Below are 21,742 nucleotides of genomic sequence, written 5' to 3'. Positions count from 1 at the left end.
ATGGTTACTATAAGCCTTGCTTGAATTTCCAGAACTACTCTCTTGGGACACTTACCATGGTCTATCTTGTCTTCATCTCCCCTACTATACTGTATGCTCCTGAAAGGTAAGAATACTCTTACTCCTTTCTGTATCTCTCATAGAGCATGCAGCAAAGTGCCTTGCACATGGCAAGGGTTTTCGTAAGCATGAATGTCAAACCTAAGGATTTAGAAGAAACCAGCCAATCAGCAAGAACCTCTTAAACGGAACATTATGAGTGTCTGACTAATCAATGCTTGGGCAGCCCAGGAAGTTGATGCGATTAAGCAACTCCACCCACCATTTCCTGATCTAGCACCCTGCTCTCTCAGAGACGGGAGGTTCATAAGGTGGAGACACAGAGACTCTCGGCGCCACTTTTCTGCAAAGCAAAAAGTAGTTTGGCTTGAGCAGCAGCTTTTCTCCAGCCTCTAGTTACCTAAAACATTCCTATGCAACATCAGATTTTAAAGAAAATCCTACTCTCAGCCATGCGCAAACACACAGAGCCACAATACTTAATACTGTCACTTTAACTAGAATAAAAACAACTTTCATTTTTTTCACACCAGACTAATGGAAAGAAATTAAAAAAAAAAAAGAACTTTCATGTTACTAATAACCTCCAGGACAGAACAATCTAGATATGCAGGCATTCAGCTATGAGTTAGGCAACCTCCTTCTCATTTTCAAAGCCCCAAACCACATCCTTTAAATACTAAAATACATAGACACTAAGTCCCAACAAGAAACACTGCAAAGTCTCCCCATGACTCTTTACTATATTAAACACAGCTGTCTAAGGTCATGTTTACATATAGATTAAGGAAAAAAAAAAGCCAAACCAACATCAGCATTAACAAAATGTATAATAAACAGCATTAACAAAATGTATAATGTATAATAAATGTATAATAAATTTCCAAACTAGAAAAGAAGAAGACACCAAGAAATTTTTAAAACTTCCATCTGTAAAGTATATAAAAACATAAATAATGTCCTATTATCATGTTTTGGTAATTTCTGTGTAAGTTTTTATATATATAAAGTTTACGTGTGTGTGTGTATTATGTATGTGTGTGTGTGTATATATGTATATATATATATGTATATATATATATATATATATATATATCACAATGCTTTAATTACTTCAATAGAAAACCCTAACTTCCCTGGTTCTAAATTAGTTATAAAGCATGCAGAGTTCACACCCAGAACCTTTAGGTACTTCAACTGTTAACAAACCAAACCACAAAGGAAAAACTGACACCCAAGATCAGATTTATAATAGATGCAAAACTACACACAGAAAGCAAAGCCAAACATGGTGAGAGTTAGAAATGATACAAAACTCCCTCCCCAAAAATTTCTAGTAATAAGCTTATTCCTCTTTCCTACTGCCCAATCTTATATAAAAGATTATTAGCACAAATAAAGTAATAGAAATCCTAATTCACAAACTGCTTGAATTTGTGACACATGGGTCCAACTCTTGCTTTCCATCCTCAAAGCAGGATCCTACTCCCTAGGCAAGATGGCCCTGTAGCTAACAAACATAGCCCACTGGAAAAAGAAAACAAACATCTTCCCTAAACATAACAGCACCTGAGCTGTAAGGAATGTTTTGTATCTACAAAGCACTTTTACAAACATCTCACTTGGTCCTCTTTCTGTTCCTCAGCGCATCTGCATCTTGGGGTCTTTGTACCAGCTGCTCCTTCTTTCTCCCCAATCCCTGCATGCCCACCTATCACCTTGTGGCCCTCACGTCACCACAAACTTCATATTCCTCAGTGTTTTTGTAGTTCACAGCCTGCAACCACTGTGCTGAAAAAGGAGATAAAAGCCCAGAAACTGAAACTTGCTCAAGACCACAGTAGTGATGTAGTCATTACTTCAGAGGTCAACATTTTCTGACACACTAAAAATTTTAAACGCACATTTTAAGTTATAAAAGATTTAAATAAAGAGGTTCACCAAGTCCTCCTTATGAAAACATTATACAATATGTTTTATTTCAGGAACTGACATTCAGTCTCATCTTGTATTAAACACTTCCCTCCCAGTTTTAAAAAGCATAGTAAAAGACAATCTGAGAAAGAGCTTTGTATCTGAAAAATCTTCTACAGTGATTAGCAAAGAACTAAAAATTACCCAGGGGCAAACCAGAAGCTAACCTGCATTACCTGGGAACTTATGGAGAGGTGATAGTGCTAGACCCAGGTTCCCATATAAATAGACCCTTTAAATCAGTCTATTCAGTGTTGCACATAACAATGCCCTCATGGAGAGTAACACTCACTGTAATTCTTACTTCTACTGAGTGGAATGTTTAGGTGAGAAAAATATTAAACACCAAAGCATAATCATATAGGACATTCTTCAGTTCCTGAATTCGCTTAGAAAATAATTATTTAATACCTACAGATATGCTCCCATGTGCTTGAAACCCTAATTTAATGAGGGCAAAATGAAAGCCAAACAATGTGAACAAAGGTTTCAGCAGCAGTTCAAATGGAGAAAAAGTTGAGAGTGAGTTATCACAGTCACATATCTTTAAAACACGACAAACCCATAAGAATCTGCAGATTGAATGTCAGCATTTATATTGCATGTATCAATTTAGTTTTTCAAACTTTACTCAAACTAACATCAAAATAATACTGAAGTATTATATATATTATGTACCTATTTGCTCTTTATAGTTGCCTAAGATCTAGAAGCATACAAGGTTTACTAGTTTTGTTCATTATATATTTAACTACATTATAATGTAATGTAAAAAAAATTATTTTTTTCTTTTTGGCTGCGCCATGCAGCTTGCGGGATCTTAGTTCCCTGACCAGGGATTGAACCCGGGCCCTCAGCAGTGGAAACGTGGAGTTCTAACCACTGGACCACCAGGGAATTCCCTACAAAACTTTCAATTCTACTCATATTGAAGGACCTCAATAAATTTCTTCCTTAGGATGGGATTCACATGTTCCTCAAATTTACAAAACACTGCTCCAAGACCTGAAGTTATTCAGTAAAAGAGAGGATGAGAGCCGCATAGGAAAAACTATTAATATATAAGTATATACTACAGTGATTTGATTAAAACTACAAAAAAGGTAGGCCCATCCTCATCCAGATTGGCAACACTGGTAGTTGCACTCAAACTGCTACCATCTGGAGGGACATAAAGAGATCGGGCCCCTTACCTTTGGGAATTTTCACCAATCCTAAACCTTGGTGAATTTTCTCCCATTTCACATCACAAGTATAAAACAATTTCTAGTCTCTAATTTGAATGTTCAAGCAATTATTTCTCCTTTTATTCAAATCTCACAGTTTGACAGCTAAATTATTGAACAGATCTTTCATTCATTCACTTAGTATTATTGAGCATCTATAGTAGATAGTACCAGGAACTTTTCCAGAAATTGGGGATACAGCAGTGGGCAAGTACAAAAATTCCCATTCTCATCAAACCTGTGTTCTAAGTGGGAGACAGATGAATAAAGCATATGATACATAAAGTTATCTATGGAGGGAAAGGGAAGCAAGAAGTATATGCATCATGTACTAATGATATATATAGGCATAAGATTTCAGAAAGCTATGTTTAATCACTGTATCATGAAACAAAAATGTAATAAATAAAACCCATTAGAAAGAATATGAGTGCCCATTTACATGACAAATCCAGAAATGAGATGAGACTATCAGGATAACACACAGAAGCAAAATGGCACAAAAAGCAAGGTCTTTTTGGACACTGACTCTGATCCTGGTATGTGCTCAACCCATTCCTGAAATACTCTAAATAGATGTGAAACAAATTTTAGAAGAATATTTATGGAGACACACACAAAAATTAAGGAGAGATTGAGATAATACAGGGAAAGGAAGAATAACCAGGAATTAAGTTAAAAATAGGTAGATTATTCTGTAGGTCACTCACTGTTAGCCTAAGTGCACAGTATTTCCTCTGATTTCAATACTAAAAACTAATTTGGATAGAAAGAGAAAAGTGACATCATGGCTATCTGATGCCACTCAGCTCTAAATTTCTTTAATGGTTACAGAAAACACACAAATCAAAACTATAGATAAATGCCTTCCACAGGCTCTTATTTGGGAAGATGGGGAAGGGAAGGGAGGGTCATCAGTAGTTAGAGGAACAAAGAATAGGCTAATCAAGAGAAAATCCCCTTAAAATAGGCAAATTTTATTAGAAAAATCAAATTATTGTGAAATTTTCTTTTTTAAATCCCAAATGCCTTTTAAAAAAAGTTACACAGGTATTTTAATTCTATCCCACCGTCACATGTCTACTCACATCCCACAAAGCCCAGAAACAAAGAAAATTCAGTGACTCTCCAAAACAATACTGAATAGAAAGAAACAGAGTGTTTCAAAAATTTCAAGAAACACAAAACTTGGTTAAATATCCTTTAAGATCATGCAATTCTTTTATTTCATGCTCAAAACAAAAAACTGTGTGATATTTATGTGGTCTCCTGAATAGTACCTCCTTAGTGCTAGAATTATAAATCCTGAGAATCACAAAGGAATCATGAGATGACCACCTAGCCATAACTTCACACACTGATGGAGGACCAGAAACCCACCTTTATCACTGTGCTCTGAGCTGACAAGGCTCCCAAGGCTAGCTCATACTATAAATCAGTGTGTCAATTTATTAAGTCGTAATGGGGATCAAAATTCCAATTTCAGAAATTGGAATACCTGAGTCCTCCATTCATACTGTCCCCTCTTTCTGATATTAAACCAGGAGGTTTGGGTTATACATGAAAAAAATAAAGAAAGAAGAATCTAAGGAAGAATTCAACCAAGCTATAATCAGTTTCTATACACCACCCCGCACCGGCAAAGAGCTCACTCAACACTGAAAGATTCAGCCTCTTCCCCCACCCCTCTCTCTCCTAAAGGCTGGACAAACATGGCTTAAATTTTTGTTTTTAAGCTCTTCCTTAAGGCCTAATCAACTTCCATTTATTACATACTTTCTTCAGCTGATTAACTAAATGGATTTTAGCTTCCTAGGTGTTCCTACCCTTCTGAGTTTGAACTAGTTCCTTGACGGTTCTAAATCTCTCTAACTGCTCATTTGCTAGATTATGTTCCTTCTAAAGATGTCTGATTGCATCCAATACTACTCAACTCTCCCTAATTTTATGAGAGTCATCTTATCTCAAAGTTGAATAGCATACTAACTTGAAAGAGAAGAACCTACTTAACCATTCATTCTTGCCACAAATGTTATTACTCCATGGCATTAATTTGAACCATTTTTAAGGTTTAAGAATGGGATAATACATTAGAGAAAGAATGCAAAATATGCAAGAATTTTTGAAATAAACTGCTTTTTAAAGACATTTTGCACAAATACCCATCAGTCCTTTCCTGGCCCTCCAGGCAGTGGTTCTCTACCTTTCAGGACAGATTCTCTATCCCACCCTCCAAGAACTTCTAAATAAGTAAAATCAGCTCTGCTATACAGGATTGACTGATATACTGGGGAACAATTTGAGTAAAATATGAATTTCGTGTTTGCTTACGTAGGATTTCTTCTGTCAGAAACACTAGGTGCACATACAAAACTGCACTCAGTTGATCCCAGCAGCACAGGACACACACATGCACACAACTCAAACATCTTTTTTAAAACTTTAAAAAAACACACGTCAAGCACATGCACCATCTGTAATGTTTTCCTGGAAATCTGAAAATAACCTGCAGCAACCCAAGTTGGCTATGATGCCTCAGGGCGCCTCAAACAGTTTGGAAACTGGCACCTTAAGTGCCCCACCCCAGTCTAACATTTCTAAAAATAACCTACACAGTGCACAAAGTGGCCAGCTCCCAACCTCTCTCCAGGGCTCCGGGTTTGTAAACTGACTTTTCTAAATCTCCACTTGGATATCTAATAAGCATCTGAAACTCAAAACGTCCAAGACAAAATCCTGATTCCCTGTGCACGTTCCACAAACCACCCTTCCAAAATCTTACCCATTTTAGTAAACATCAATCCTATTTCCAATTGCTAAAGCCAAAAATCCTTGAATCATCCTTGACCCCCTTTTTCCTCTCACAACCACATCAGCAAATCCCATTGGCTCTACCTTCAAAATATAATCAAAATGCAACTACCGTTCACCACCTCCACTGCTACTACCCTGCTAAACCACTAGCATTTTTCACCTGCATGAGTCTCCTATTGGTCTCTCTCAATTCTACTCTTACTCCCCATATGGTCTACTCTCAAACTCAGCAGCCAGAGTGATCCTATAAGGAAAAAGGGAAATTCAACAATATCATCTTCAATGCCAAACCGTTCAATGGTTTCCCCTACGATGATACCCCACCATCTCTCATTCCTTACTTGTCTCTCCCCACTTTGCTTACTCTGTTCCAATGCGACTGGCCTTCTTGCTCTTTGTCAAACACGCAAAGCACAACCCCACCTCAGAGCCTTTACACTTGCTGTTGTTCCCTCTGCTTCTTCCCCCAGATATTTACCTGTGTCACTCTGACTTCTTCCACATTTTTGCTCAAATGTCATCTTCTCAAGAGACACTCCGTGACCATCCACATAAAGGAGTATTACTCCCCTGCATTCCCTATTCCCTTTACCCCTTCTTTACATTCTCTGCAGCACTTTCTCCTTCCCTCCTGACATGTCTATGCTGGTGCATCTTTCCTCTGCTAGAACATCAGCTCTAGGAAAAGACTTAATTTTGTTCACTGTTATATCTACCAGGCCCCAAACCATATGTTACAGACACTCAATACTGTTGAATAAAAATTATACCAATTGCTTTAGGATGTTTTACTTAATATCAAAATACTCCCCAGAGTTTGTATTATTGGGAGTTTTTCTATCCTGCATCTCAAACTCTCCTGTTTTCCTGATAATAATTAAACTTAGACTTTTTTTGGTCATCATTATCCATACAGAAAATTATTTGGCTAGTCCACAATGAATTATACTTTGATTTTCCTAAGCTCTTTAATTCTATTCATAAGCTAAAAGATTAGATAAAATCAGGGGAGATGTTTCAGGTGGCAAGGCACTTCAAAATCTAACCACAGGACTTCCCTGGTGGCGCAGTGGTTAAGATTCTGCCTGCCAATGTAGGAGACACTGGTTCAAGCACTGGTCCGGGAAGATCCCACATGCCGCAGAGCAACTAAGCCCATGTGCCACAATTACTGAGCCTGCAATCTAGAGCCAGCGAGCCACAACTACTGAAGACCGTGCGCCTAGAGCCCGTGCTCTGCAACAACAGAAGCCACCACAATGAGAAGCCCGCCCACCTCAATGAAGAGTAGCCCCTGCTCACCGCAACTAGAGAAAAGCCTGTGTGCAGCAACTAAGACCCAATGCAGCCAAAAATAAAAATCTAACCACAACATGTTTAAACCAAAGATTACCTGTGGGCCCCACCTACACAATTTGGCCCAAAAATAAAAATCACTTTTTGGGGACTTCCCTGGTGGTCCAGTGGTTAAGACTCTGAGCTTCCACTGCAGGGGGTGTGGGTTCAATCACTGGTCAGGGAACTAAGATCCCGTATGCCACACGGTGTGGCCAAAAACTAGATAAATATCACTTTTAACCTTTGCCTCATTTGATTCTCTAGTCCCAGACCTCTACCAGTTATTTTCAATGTGGACTGGGGGTGGAGTGGGGTGGTCATATTAATGAGCCTTAATAGGAAGCTACTTGATCATCACCAGGTAGAAAGTAAAGCCCATCAGGATTTGTCTGGAGTCTTCGTAATGTGATGGAACCTCAACTCAGGGGATTTTAGATTTTACTTCCTCTCCTCTACAAACTATCTCAGTTGTATTTTGTGTATGCTGAGGGTATTTAGACACCCCCTTGAGCAGGCCTGCAGTCTAATCTATGAAAAGGTATTTGGATTGTCTTAGGTCCTTTTGAAAAGCAATGGAGTTGCCTCCTTGTTACTATGGTAATGAGGGCCCTAGGAACAGATGTAATTTCAAAGCATTCAAAGCATTCGGTAGCTTTGTTTTTTATCAGGAATAAGGTAGGAGAAGCAGCAGAAGCAATTATGGAGTGCATTTATAAACATGTAAAGAAGTGTGTTTCTTAACTCTGAATAACAAGATTTTAAATTGTTTAGTTTACAAGAAAAAAATGAAGGGAATAAGAGAACTGAAGAAAAGAAACATGCTGCAGCGTATTCTAACAACGTATAGCTCTACACCATCACTGAGCCTGGCACTACAGATTTTCCAGAACAGAGTTCTCAGATTGGTTTTCAGATTGGTCTGGATGGGAAGAAAAATCCATTGAAGTAACCAGGAAATCAACCAAAGCAAATAGTGGTACCAAGCCCAATGCTCCCAAAACATTAACAGTTTAAAGGAGAGATGCCACATCTCAATAAATTCTTAAAAGAAAATTCTTAAAAGAAAATAATATTCAGCATCTATTCCTGATTTTGAAAGGTTCTTAGCAAACTAGGGATAGAGTAAAACTTTACCTTAATGAAAGCACTCTCCCAGAAATTTATAGGAAATAGCATACACAACAGCAAAATATTAAAAATATTTCCTCTTAGAACCAAGAATAAAGATGCCAGCCATCATATTATAAAAAAAAGATTAAAACATTGAGGGAAAAGACAAAAATCTGTCATTATTTGCAAACTATATGTTATGGGGCTTTCAAGTTAAACAAATTAAAAACTATTTGGTTTAATAGTACAAAAACTTACCAAAGATCAAAATTAAAAACAAAACAAATCTTAAAAAGAATTACCACATGACCCAGCAATTCTACTAAGTATGTACCTAAAACAGGTACTTAAGCAAATACTTGTATGGAAAAGTTTATAGCAGAGCTACTTAGAATAGCCAAAGGGGAAAACAACCCAGATTTCCACCAGTGGATGAATAGATAAATTGTGGCATATACATACAATGGATTATTATCTAGCCATAAAAAGGAATGAAGTACTGATATGTACTACAACATGGATGAACCTTGAACATATTAATGCTAAGTGAAAGACTCATAGGTCAGATAACAAGGTCACACATTACATGGTTTCATCTGTAGGAAATGTCCAGAATAGGCAAACCTATAGAGGCAGAAAGTAGATTAGTGGTTGCCTAGGGTTGGTTGGCAGTGGGAGGGGAGAGAGCACAGAGAGATAGGAAATGACTGCTAATGGGCATAGAATTTCTTTTTGTAGTGATAAAATATCCCAGAGGAGCTTCCCTGGCAATCCAGTGGTTAGGAGTCAGCACTTTCGCTGCTGTGGCCCCACGTTCAATCCCTAGTCAGGTAACTAAGATCCCACAAGCCACACAGAGCAGCCAAAAAAAAAGAAAGAAAGAAAGAAAGAAAATGTCCTAGAATTAGAGGTGATGGTTGCACAACTCTGTAACTACACTAAACACCAGTGAACCATACAGCTTAAAAAGGTGACTTTCCCTGGTGTCCAGTGGTTAGACTCCATGCTTCCACTGCAGGGGGTGAGGGTTTGATCCTTGGTTGGGGAACTAAGATCCTGCATGCCATGTGTCGCAGCCAAAAAAAAAAAAAAAAAAATTAAAAGACAAAAAAGGTGAATCTTACAGTATGTGATTTACATCTAAATTTAAAAAGTGAATGGAAGAGAACAGTCAATAAGATTTGAGGTGGGAAAAACATAAAAACTCCAAAACATATGCTAAAACTATAGTAACCAAAACAGTATGGCAGTAGAGCAGAAACAGGTAAGGAGTTCAAGATAACAGCATCCTCAATATTGGAGATGCATAGTTAGTGGGAAAAGCAGAATGTTTGAATAAATTGAGAAAACCAAATATCTGAGTGAAAAGGTAGATGCCTACTATACCATAAAAACTTAAAAGTGCCATATTGAGTAAACTGTAAAATTCAATACTGTCAATTATGAGAATATGATTTTTAAATCTTAGTGGGAAGTAAATCCTTTCCTAAGCAAAAGACACAAAATATTGACATATCTGACTAAATACAAATTTTAAACATCTATTTGGGGAAAAGACACCATAAAGTTAAAAGACAAGCAAAAGACTGGGAGAATATTTGCAATATACACAAAGATTAATTTCCATGACATTAAACAGTTCACCCTAGCCAATGGGGAAGGAGCTGAGTGTCAATATTTTAGCATAATTCTACTGGTGTAAAACAAACAAAACTGAAAAGACTATATACAGTTTGCCAAATACATAGAAAGATATATATTGCCCAGCAAACTGGATATTTTGGAAGGTGAGTTAGGGACATGTTATTTTTTTCACATCTATTTTCAAACACTCTTTGAATTTCTGACTTTACAATATCAAAAATAATTTTAGAAGGAAAAAAGACTGAGAAGCAAAACTTCAAGGAGATGAGGGCCACTGAAGGATTTTTCAAAGAGAAGTAGGCTGGTTGGATTAGTTTTCTTGACAGATCCCTGGAGCAGCTTTACAAAGAAGGGCTATGAAAAGCACCAGTTTGGAAACAGGTATTGATTCATTTCTGTATTCAACAAATGCTGAACACCTACTGGGGCTCGGCACTGAGTTAAGCACTGGGACCAATTAGAAATGTTGCAAGTTGTCTCAGCAAAAGGTCAAGTATACTAGGTATACAATACTTTGGGGACTGGTACAAGGGACATAAGGCATCATTTTTAAGGCCTCTGTGGATAATATCCTTCTGATACTCCTTACCTTACAAGAGGACCAGATACTGCTAATAAGTATAATCCATTTTTTGACAACTTGAATAGAAAAAGCAAAAAGTCCATATCAGCCTGTTCCTGCAAGTCCTGTTTTCAAGATTCTTTGACTGTGTAAACCCCATGTCCTAAAAATCTTTGAACGAAGAAATTTCAAAGCCACCCTTGGTCATTTTCTCTGTATCCATTTTTTTTTTCATTCCTTGGTTTTGACAAAAGATGACCAAAAACAGGACACTATATTAATAGTTAACCCAAAGGAAAAACATTTTAGTGAGTCATATTATAGATATTTTTAATTGTGATTTAATCTGCACTGGTTTCTTTTTACAGTTGACATGTTCCCATTTTTATCACACCCATCTGCTATTTCAACAGCAACCCAGTTTTAGCAAAAGTTAAAGACCATGACTATACATAAAAATTTTTTAAACTTTCTCATCTTAAAACTCATTTTTTAAAAGTGTCCACTAAGTGAAGGGAGGCAGGAAGAATAAAAAAAACCCTGCTGGTAACTTTGGCAAACAATTCACCCTACCACTTAGCTTAGGGGCATTTCAAAGATGTGAGAAGTGTGGCAGCAGCTCCACGTTATACCACTACGTTAGGGCTAACTGCTTTATCATCTAGGGCTGAGAAAAGGAGCTCCTCTGACGCTGCTGGTTAAGCAGGCAATCACTATCACCTAGACAAAGTCCACCGCCTGAATGAGCTTTTATTAAAGGTACCATAATGCTACCACAATTCTCCCCAAACCATACCAACAAGGTCCCTCATTTTTAGATTTCCTATTTCAAATGCATGCTGTGGGCAATGCCAAGGAAAATGGAGGTCAGTTTCTGAGGAAGAGATTATGGCAAGCATGACAGTTAGGACCTGCACACCCCAAAACAGTCCCAATTTCATAGTATTTTATTGTTTTCACATAAGATGCCTTGTTAATTAAATATGTTATTCAAAATGATTTAACAGTCGTACTCATGAAATATTTTTTAATAAGAATAAAGTTCAGAGCTTCCCTGGTGGCGCAGTGGTTAAGAATCTGCCTGCCAATGCAGGGGACATGGGTTCGAGCCCTGGTCTGGGAAGATCCCACATGCCGTGGAGCAGCTAAGCCCGTGCACCAACTACTGAGCCTGTGCTCTAGAGCCTGTGAGCCACAACCACTGAAGCCCACGCGTCTAGAGCCCGTGCTCTGCGTCAAGAGAAGCCACCGCAATGAGAAGCCTGCGCACCGCAACTAAGAGTAAGTAGCTCCCGCTCGCCGCAACTAGAGAAAGCCCTAGCGCAGCAAAAAAGACCCAACTCAGACAAAAAAACAGATAAATAAATGAATAAATAAATAAATTTATTTTTAAAAAAAAGAATAAAGTTCAAAGCCCAGAAAAAAAAGTCTTTTCAGACTCTCTGTAGAGAGCATATAATCATATGGAAAAAACCTGGCCTAATCCCCCTGAGCCATTTGAGAAAAAGAAGCATTTCTTCCCAGGCAGGAGATCACCAGAAATTACAACAGATTTAAAAAACAAAAACTAACAAATAACAAACAAAAAAAAACCGCCCCAGCCATTAGCACATACAAAGTGCCTGACCTGTATCTCATAAACAGAGGGGGAAAAACTCTCTAATTAAAACACAAAAGATGGTGAGGGAAGGAGAAAAAACTGAAGACTGAAAAAAGGGGCAATAAGCAGCAGTTACCAGAAGCCATTTTAGTAGCAATATTTAACAAGTGGATATGGCTATACCCTCGGTCTTTAGAAATTATTACCATTTTCACAGCTTTGAACAAGAAGGTTCACCTGGACATCTAATATAATTTCACATGCACAGTGTCAAATATTTATTCCTTTTATATCCTGTCAGATATTTGTTCCTTTTAGCCACAACTGTCCTGAGCCTTAAAAATATATGTAAATAGATGCATTTCTCGACAGAGGAATCCAGGAGAAGTACCTGAGAGTCCCACATCCCCCTCCTGAGAGATTACAAGCAATTTCTTCCACTTCAGTTGCCACACTGGTATCCTAACACTTTTCTATTCTAGACTTAACCAAAAGGTAACCATCAATAGATAGACAAAGGGGACTTCCCTGGTGGCGCAGTGGTTAAGAATCCACCTGCCAGTGCAGGGGGCACGAGTTCGATCCCTGGTCTGGGAAGATCCCACATGCCGCGGAGCAACTAAGCCCGTGCGCCACAACTACTGAGCCTGCACTCTAGAGCCCGCGAGCCACAACTACTGAAGCCCACGCACCTAGAGCCCGTGCTCCGCAACAAGAGAAGCCACCAAAATGAGAGAAAGCCCGTGGGTAGCAATGAAGACCTAAGGCAACCATCCATCCATCCATCCATCAATCAATCGACAAAGGAGAACTTAATGGACTATGAGGTGGCCTGGTGTGAAATTAAGGGTAATGAGAGTCTAACCAACCCAAACACATCAAATCTAATGGGGAAAGCAGGACACTGAATTTGAGCAAAATAAGTTAAGAATGGAGACAAGTCACAAGATTGGAAGACTCACTAAATGAGTGAGCAATAAATGTCTGCTGCAGAGTGGATGAGGTGACCAGGTTGCCAGATCCAGCCACTTGGGCAACTGGAATGGCTACAGAATCTGAGACAACTAGGTACTGTGGTTCCAATTCTCTGTAATACCAAAGTATGTGACCTGAAACTGCTCTGTATTTCCTTATGTCCCCACACATCCATACCAAAAACTAACAGCAGGTCATCTGGTTCAACATCTACTTACAGATGGTAACTTCTTCCTTTATGAAAATGAAAAGTATTCTAGAATCAGTAGAATTTTTTCCTGACTGCATTTATATATGATTTGCAAACCAACAGGAGACTGGCTAAGCCTACTGAGAACTCCCTTAAATTGTTGAATCTATTTACCTATTTTTTTCAAGAATTAGATCTGAGACTTCTGGGTAAGGATGGTGGACTAAACACATAGCTATTCACTGATCCTTCCCCAAACACCAAGGGATAATTTTTTTTTAAGATATAAACCCACAGAGATGAAGAGAACTGAAGATTACAGCCACAAATTTTTGAAAGCTGGAAAATGAATGATTAAAAGGTAAAGGACCCAAAGACCCAAGAAAACGAATCCTAAGGTAAGCTTCCGGGAATACTTCTCCAAAAGGCTCAGCAGGGATAAATGGGAAGAATTAACAGAAAATCTTTCTGAAATGCAATTCTCAGATTCCTTTTCACTCTCTCAGGCAGGCAGACAAATGCCCTTCCCTCACCCTTGCAAGACTGAAGGTAATCTAAGGAGGTTTATAAACAAACAGAGATTTATATGGACTAGGAATCACCAGGTAAAGTGAAGGCAGTTTAAGTTAACATATGTACTAGATTCCAGTCCATAGTGTGTTGGTAAATAAACGTTTAACAACTGGCTGGGGTTTGGGGGGGCGGGAGGACAAGTGTAGTTATTTGCAATGTTTGCTGTTTACTAGTATAGCTGCTTCAAGCTACCAAATGATGTCACTGAATGCAGAGTTCAGAAGCGATGTCTATTACTACATGGTACTCCCACCATATAGACAGACGTACTCTCAAGAACATCCACAATAAAAGAAAAAAAAGTAATACAATACATAGAAAGTGGTGGGGTTTTAGTACTTATTAATTTTTAATATATCATTTAATTATAAATCCGCATAACCTTTAATAATTGTAGTATGTAGCAACTCACTCGCAAAGTTCCTGAAAATTTAACAATTGTCTCTGATGTGCTAGTACTAGTCACTGACCCCAGCTCCCTCCCCTCTATCAATACCTTTCCCAAAAGGCTGACAGCCAGGCCTTCACTTCCAGGCAGTGGAGATTAGAAGAGATGTCTCTGGGGAATTTGACCAGTGATTAGTCTACAAGGAAAAATATAGAGATACTGAAAAGTTCCCAAACTAAATTTGACCAGACAGATCATCCTACCTCAAAGCACACAATTGATAAGTCCTACTTGCATGTTCAGAGCTCACAGTCAGCTTCTTAGGATCCCACTCTTAAATATTAGCAAACAGCCAAGAGTTGTTAGACATCTCTAGTATGAAAAATAGAAACGGAAACAGAAAAAGAAAGCTGAGAGAGAGACTAGGGTCAGCTTCACAGGCACGTGACCTGGGCAGTCACATAGCACCCTGTACTTGGAAGAGCTCCATGTTAGGTTTGACGCTATGCTCTTGCTGTCTTGGAATGCTTTAATAATGTTAAACAAGGAGTCCCACATTTTCACTCCGTACTCAGCCCTACAAATTACATAGCTAGTCCTGATAGAGATTATGTAGGCAGAAGAAAATTCTGGGGAGAAAAACACCATTAATATTTTCAGAAACATAAGATAAAATATTACAAACATGAAGCCAGAAGAGTATGCTAAAAAAAAAAAAAAAGACAAAAAAGAGAAAGTGATCACAAGCATGCTTTCTTGGTAATTAAAAATGTAACAGCTGAAATGAAAAACTCAACAGAATAGCATAGAATTCTGGAAGATTAGTCCAGGAGGTCCAACATCTGCATAATAAGAGTTCAAGAGGGGATAAAAAGGAAAAAAGGGAGAAAGTCATCAACAAAACAGTTCCCAGATTGAAAGGGTTCATCAAGTGCTCAGCACAATGGAGGGAACCAAACTCACACTAAGGTATATTATTGTGCAATTTTAAACACTCAGAAATGAAAGAACTGATCATATAAATAATCACAAACTTAATGGCTTTCAGCTTCAAAAGCAATGCAGTAAACATGGAAGAAATTAGAAAACCATGAAGTCATGCCTTGAAGATCTGCAAGCTAGAATTCTACAGCCAGCCAAACAAACAATTAAGAGTAAGGACAAAGTAAGACATATTCAGTCATTCAAGGTCTCAGAGGTGATTAAAAATCAAACTCCCATTAATCTTTCTCAGGCAGCTACTGGAGAATACATTCTGACAAAGTAAGACACAGGAAGATATGAGATCTGGAAAACAAGAAATCCAACACACAGAGGCAAAGAGTAACCCCAAGATGCTGGTGAAGGGAAGTCCCAGGATAAGAAGTATGCATAAAAACAGTGGGCAACCAGTCCAGATGTGATCACACCTTCAGGAAGATGGGAAGTTAATGGAACACCTGAAGTGTCAGAATCCTGAAAGGAAAGTTGAGCAAGTTGCAATTTGAACTATAAAAGGAGTTAATATAAAAGTAGGCAACAAAGAAAAATATAAATTTCAGAGAAAAACAAACGTTGTACAGAAAAGTAAAAGTGTTCACAGATTACTACATGGCTTAACTGTGAATAGCACATTCACTTTTTTTTTTTAAAGGTGTGTGTGTGTGTGTGTGTGTGTGTGTGTGTGTGTGTGTATACTTTTTTTTTTAGCTGTGTCAGGTCTTAGTTGTGGCACACGGGGTCTTCATTGCCACATGCGGGATCTTTAGTTGCGGCATGCAGGATCTAGTTCCCTGATCAGGGATCGAACCCAAGCCCCCTGCATTGGGAACGCAAAGTCTTAACCACTGGACCACCAAGTGCAGAGTCTTAACCACTGGACCACCAAGCACAGAGTCTTAACCACTGGACCACTGGACCACCACTGGACCACCTCCAGTATTCAGTGTAAACACTGAATACTGATCTACGCAGTTATGAACATCTATACCAAGACAGGAAAACAAAAAAGGTACCTGGGGATGTGGAAAAAGAACTAAATCCTCATCTGCCGTAATGGGAAATCAAGAGATAATACTTGAAGGTGAGAAATCAAGAAATCAGAATACAAGAATGCTATTAAGAATGACAAGGTTCAGAACTTGCTACCCCAAAATAATGGTGCCTTGGCATAGTGAATATTTTAAGCTGAAGAAATCTGAGAAAGGACAGGTGCAGGAAGGACTCTCTGATCTTCTCTTCTACCCTGAAGCAGATCCTAAGACCCTCATGTGAGAGATGTCCTCCCTATACCTGGAGGAAGGGAGGATCCTCATTTCTGAAGCTGGAAGGACAAGGAGAGAAATTCAAAGTAACTGGCCTTGTTTCCCCAGTTTACTAACTTTAGCTCATGTTATTTTGTCCTATCACGTTCTTCCAAGACTTTCTACTCTTTCAAACCCAATATAAAAATGCTCAAGCTAAACCACTTCTTCACGTCTGCATTTCCTCATGAAGACTCCCATGTTACATAAAACATATATTAAATAAATGTGTATGCTTCTCCTTTGTTAGTACGTCTCTTGTCAGTCCATTTACAGGGCGCTAGCTAGAGAACCTAGGAGTAGAGTAGGAAGAATTTTTACTCCCCTGCAAGAACAAAGAGGTAAGAATCAGCTATAAGAAATTAAAGTGTTTGCCTCTAGAGAGGGAGAAGTGAGGGATGAAGTGGGAGAACTGTTACTTTTCAAAACAAGTCTTACAGAGCTACTGACTCTTTAAACTATGCATATTTAACACTTTGATAGAAAAAAATACAAAATAAAAACATGAGAAAAGCTAGCAGAAGTTCAGTTTGATTTAGTTCATGATTCCTTTTTCAGTTTACAAGATTTCCCAACAAGAAATTTTTCTCCTTTCATTTGTGGTATTTCCAATTTTTCTACAACATTTACTACTTGCCCAGTAAAAAGTTAATAATCATCTTACAGATACTCCAACTATTATTTAGGGATATTCCTGTATCATATGATACCCAACCTGGTGCAGCTTGGGAAATGGTGGTAGCTTACCTCCCAGGAGTTACCACAGCAGTCCACACCAAATGACTCCCTATCTCACAATGGGTTTCCCTCTGCAAGCCTACATTCTTTCAAAACACTATAAAAAAGACTTTCCATTTAACCCTGTGAGAAATTCAAATAATAAACACAACAAACTCTAGAGTGTGCCTTTAAGGGCAACAAATTCAATTTCTTTCACATCTTTATTATTCCAGACACTAAATTAAAAGTTTTCAGTACATATAAATTTCAGGATACCTTATTTAAACACAACTGGATAGCATCTGGTATTTGTTTTTATTCTTTCCTTATATAGCTGTCAGGTTGACTCTTATCTAGCTAGTAAAGTTATTATAGTCAGTTTACAAAACACAGTTCAGATAAGTAAATGCTGTCACATCATCTGTGCACCTCCAGATTGAACGATGATGGTGGTCATGGTCAGCACAGGATATTCAAGGAGGAATTTGCTTAGCACAGAGGACTAAGCCTATCTGTAGACAGATGTGGTCCAGCTCAAGCAGCTACACATGTTTTCACTTATTCCTTTAAGAGTGATTGGATTTGTTTGGATTTGCTATAGAATCATTTCTGGATTTAAGGAAAACTAAACAAGGTTTTACAGCTTGTTATGTTGGCAGGCAGGTAGCCATGAAGAAATCCTAATCTAAAAAAGATCCCTTTTGCACTTAAAATTGAGGTGGGTCAGACATACCCGAAGGCATGGACTACATTTCTCATCTTCATTCTGCCTAATCATGGCAAAGACTGTTTTGTCTTCATTATTAATTAGTGAACCCTAGCCTAGGTCATGTGGCCTGTAGGATCATGAACACTCCTTACATACGTACACCTAATGCCAATAAAATATGCCTCTGACATTAAAAAAAAAAGCCTTAAATTTTTCTCAAACTTGCAACAAAAACAAGCTGCTACCAGAAGAATTTCTTTTTTTGTCAAAGTGAAATTAAACCTTGCCAATATACACAAAGAACATACTTCCAGATTAGTGGCTGTTAACCAGCTTAATCTCAGGACACTCAAAACTTCATGTTCACACTAGAGTGCTTTAGGGAAATAATACTCATCTCTTCCAGCTTCTAGATAGCTCTCAGCCTTCATCTGGTTTCTGGCCACCTCCATCCATCCCCATCTAACCCTCCCCCCAAAAGCAGCTTTTTTTGTCACATTTTGTTTTTTGAAACGATTGCTTTTTCCATTCTAAGTTTTCCCAAACTATTTCAGGGTTCTGACAATTCTGCCAGTGACTAAGTCTCCTCCTGGGAATAGCCTCATTATCACCATTGAAAACAATCTCTCCTAATACTGACTGATAAGAATCTGGAAACTCTTTGTAACTTCGGGAATGCAAATCCCACCCTACCCAATCTAAAGATAAACTTATTACAAATGGAATAATGGACTCACCACAGGACAGAACTCTAGCAGTCTTTGTGTTCCAATTAAGCTATTGAGTTTTGTGTATAATCCTAATTCTTACTAATATGAAGAATTTACTATTTCCTTCCTCATAACCAATTAATACATAAATTACTAAGAGTCAAGCAAGCACAAAAGAAAAATGGAAAAAAAAAAAAATCACCACACACACTCAACACAAAAAGGTGAAACTCAGCAGCAAATGCCCGAATGTTTTTAAGGTGATACAGCCTTCCAACTGATCATCTGTTTCAGAAATATTTTGTGCAGTACATGTGTTGTGCGGGTAACTTGTTTTTGGCAAGCTAGTCCTCCTGGCTTGGACAATCAACAGCAGATAACCTAAAATAAAAGGTCTTTTCCTGTATCCCTCAAATGGAACAACTATTTAGAAACTTAATTCTTGCAAAAAAAGATATCCAAAACAGAGAAGATCATGTATTTCTATCATCACCATTTTGCGTCTATCTAGCTTGCTCAATATTCATGGAAAGTTACATAATCATAGTCCATTCATTCTGGAAACGTGAGAGAGCAATGCAGAGATGATTCCCCCATCCACACACAGCCCCCTGAAGAAGCAATGTCCAAAAGTTATTTCACATCGACCAGAATCAACATGGGCCATTTTGTAGTCACAGCGGAGAACGTGTAGCTCAGGGGTATATAACCTTTTTTGTGCTACAAACTTCTTTGGCAGTATGCAAACATTATAGACTCTGGAATTATTTTTTAAAGCAAAAATACATACACTGAGAAAACCGATTATATGGTTATCAAAATATTTAAAACTCATATAGTATTCAATACACTTCTTGTTTAATATATAAAATAGTGAGCTCTAATGACAAGTCTATTAACTACCATAATTTCCAAATTATGACCAACATAAATAATATTTTCAAGGTATCTATAACAACTACAATGTAATATAAAAATATCTGTCAATTGATGACAAAGTCACAGGGACTGCTGACTTGCTGTGGTTTGAAGCAATTGGTACATTTCAGTTAGAGATTAGTGAAAACAAGAATCTAACATTTTTCTCATTCATGCTCATGGATCGCTGAGGCTTTTAAAGTATGCTCATCCTGGAGCATTTAAAGAGGCATTTAGGGACTTCCCTGGCGGTTAAGACTCTGCCCTTCCAATGCAGGGAGTGCAGGTTGGATCCCTGGTCAGGGAACTAAGATCCCACGTGTCGCACAAGAGGCATTTAGAGATCACTTGGTTCAACCTCTTCATTTAAAAGATAAGGGAACTAAGGAGGAATTGATGACACTGCTTGCCTGAAGTATCTTCGTTCCAAATCACCGAGTTCTATTTAAAGTAAACCACTGTTTTCTTCTGAAAACCTGAATCTCACATCTAGACATACTTAGCACTTACTTCAAACTTGCATCTCAGTTTCATCATCTGTAAAATAAAGGTAATAATCCAACTTTGGAAGAATCTTAATGTGAAAACCAAATTTTAAAATCCATGTTAAAATACTATAGCAGTACCTTTAAAGGTAAGGCTAATAATTATCAATTAATTCCATGAGAAATCAAAGGCAAGTTATTCTTGTTCCTTAGTACACCTTAAATATCATCAAATTGTGATTTATTTACAACATTAAATATTTTATGCTATCAAGTGGATTTGCCAAAAGACAAACTGATCCTAGAAATAAGCCACTTTGAAACCGTGCACCTCAGATTGGGACTCAAACCCAGCCAAAACCCAGACTGGGACTTGAACCCATGCGGCCGGGACTCAAACCCAGCCAAAACCCACAGTCTTCCAACTGAGATCACACACCTGGTTTCAGGGCCTGGTGAAGCTCAGGTTCTTGATGTCTCATCATAGAAATAATTCAGTGAGAGACAAAGTTATAGGTAAGAAGTGGATTTAGTTAGAGAGAAACACACTCCACAGACAGAGTGTGGGCCATCTCAGAAGGCAAGAGTGGCCTTGGGAGAAACACACTCCATCTCAGGTGAGAAAGGCACGAGGGTATGGGTTTGTCAGTTTTTATAGGGATAGGTAATTTCATAGGCTAATGAGTGGGAGGAGTATTCTAGCTATTTCGGGAAAGGGCGGGGATTTCCAGGAATTCAGCCACTGCCCACTTTTTGATCCTTATTGGCCTTGGAACTGTCTTGGCGCCTGTGGGTGTGTCATTTAGCTTGCTGACATGTTACAGTGAACATATACTGAGGCTCAAGGTCTAGTGTAAGTCGACTTGTCCGCCATCTTGGCCCCTTTTGGTTCTAATCAGTTCATGTCATGTCCTCGGGCTATGTCATTCTTTCAAAGGCCCTGCTCCCTTCCCACCTGTTTCAACTTCAAGTAGAAAATATGTTTAGAACTAAAAGTATTGGCTTTGGAGTCAGACTCTTACAAGCTATGTGCCTGTAATTCTATGCAAACTGCTTGTTTTATCTGATCCTCCGTTTTTCAATCAGCAAAATAGGAGTAAATGCTAACAACCATATGAGACTGCCATAATTAAACGTCAATCCCTTTCTCTTAAAAGGGTCAGTGAGGAATATAGGATTCAGATAACCTCATAAAGCAGTAAGGAAGCTTTTCTGATTTATGCATTATGGATATTTACTTTTTCCCCCATATTGTTCCTAGTGAATTTGAGGTTCTTGCTTCATCGCAAAAGAATTTGGAAAAGAAGTAATAGGTAAGAAGTGGAATTATTTAGAGAGAAACACAGTCTACAGACAGAGTGTGGGCCATCTTGAAAGTCAAGAGGCAAGAAGCTTTCACATATGGTGTGGTTAGTTTTTATGGGCTGGATAATTTCATAGGCTAATGAGTGGGAGGATTATTCC

The 21,742-nt window shown here is 38.2% G+C and overlaps 1 protein-coding gene across 25 annotated transcripts in view; it reads right to left on the bottom strand.

Annotated features, from left to right (window-relative positions):
• FBXO34 (F-box protein 34) overlaps positions 1-21,742 on the bottom strand; it is an 86,166-nt gene that overhangs the window by 20,704 nt on the left and 43,720 nt on the right. For 5 of the 25 annotated variants that reach the window (XR_003433658.1, XR_003433659.1, XM_027111315.1 and 2 more), the window contains one exon: positions 14,563-14,650. The exons of 18 other annotated variants lie outside the window; for them this stretch is intronic. Coding sequence is in view for 1 of the 7 variants with exons in the window: in XM_027111311.1 (XP_026967112.1) it covers positions 1,683-1,765 (83 nt within the window). In the remaining 6 variants the exon portion in view is untranslated. Of the gene's footprint in view, positions 1-55; positions 622-1,682; positions 1,852-14,562; positions 14,651-21,742 lie in introns of those variants that run through there. 2 more of the 25 variants (XM_027111311.1, XM_027111327.1) reach the window with 2 other exon arrangements.

This window comes from Aethalodelphis obliquidens, unplaced genomic scaffold, assembly GCF_003676395.1.
Source record: "Aethalodelphis obliquidens isolate GAN/ISIS:26980383/991018 unplaced genomic scaffold, ASM367639v1 scaffold10, whole genome shotgun sequence".
NCBI classification, from domain to species: Eukaryota; Metazoa; Chordata; class Mammalia; order Artiodactyla; family Delphinidae; genus Aethalodelphis; species Aethalodelphis obliquidens.
The sequence above is the reverse complement of the archived record's forward strand: the minus strand, read 5'-3'. Positions and strand labels throughout refer to the sequence as shown.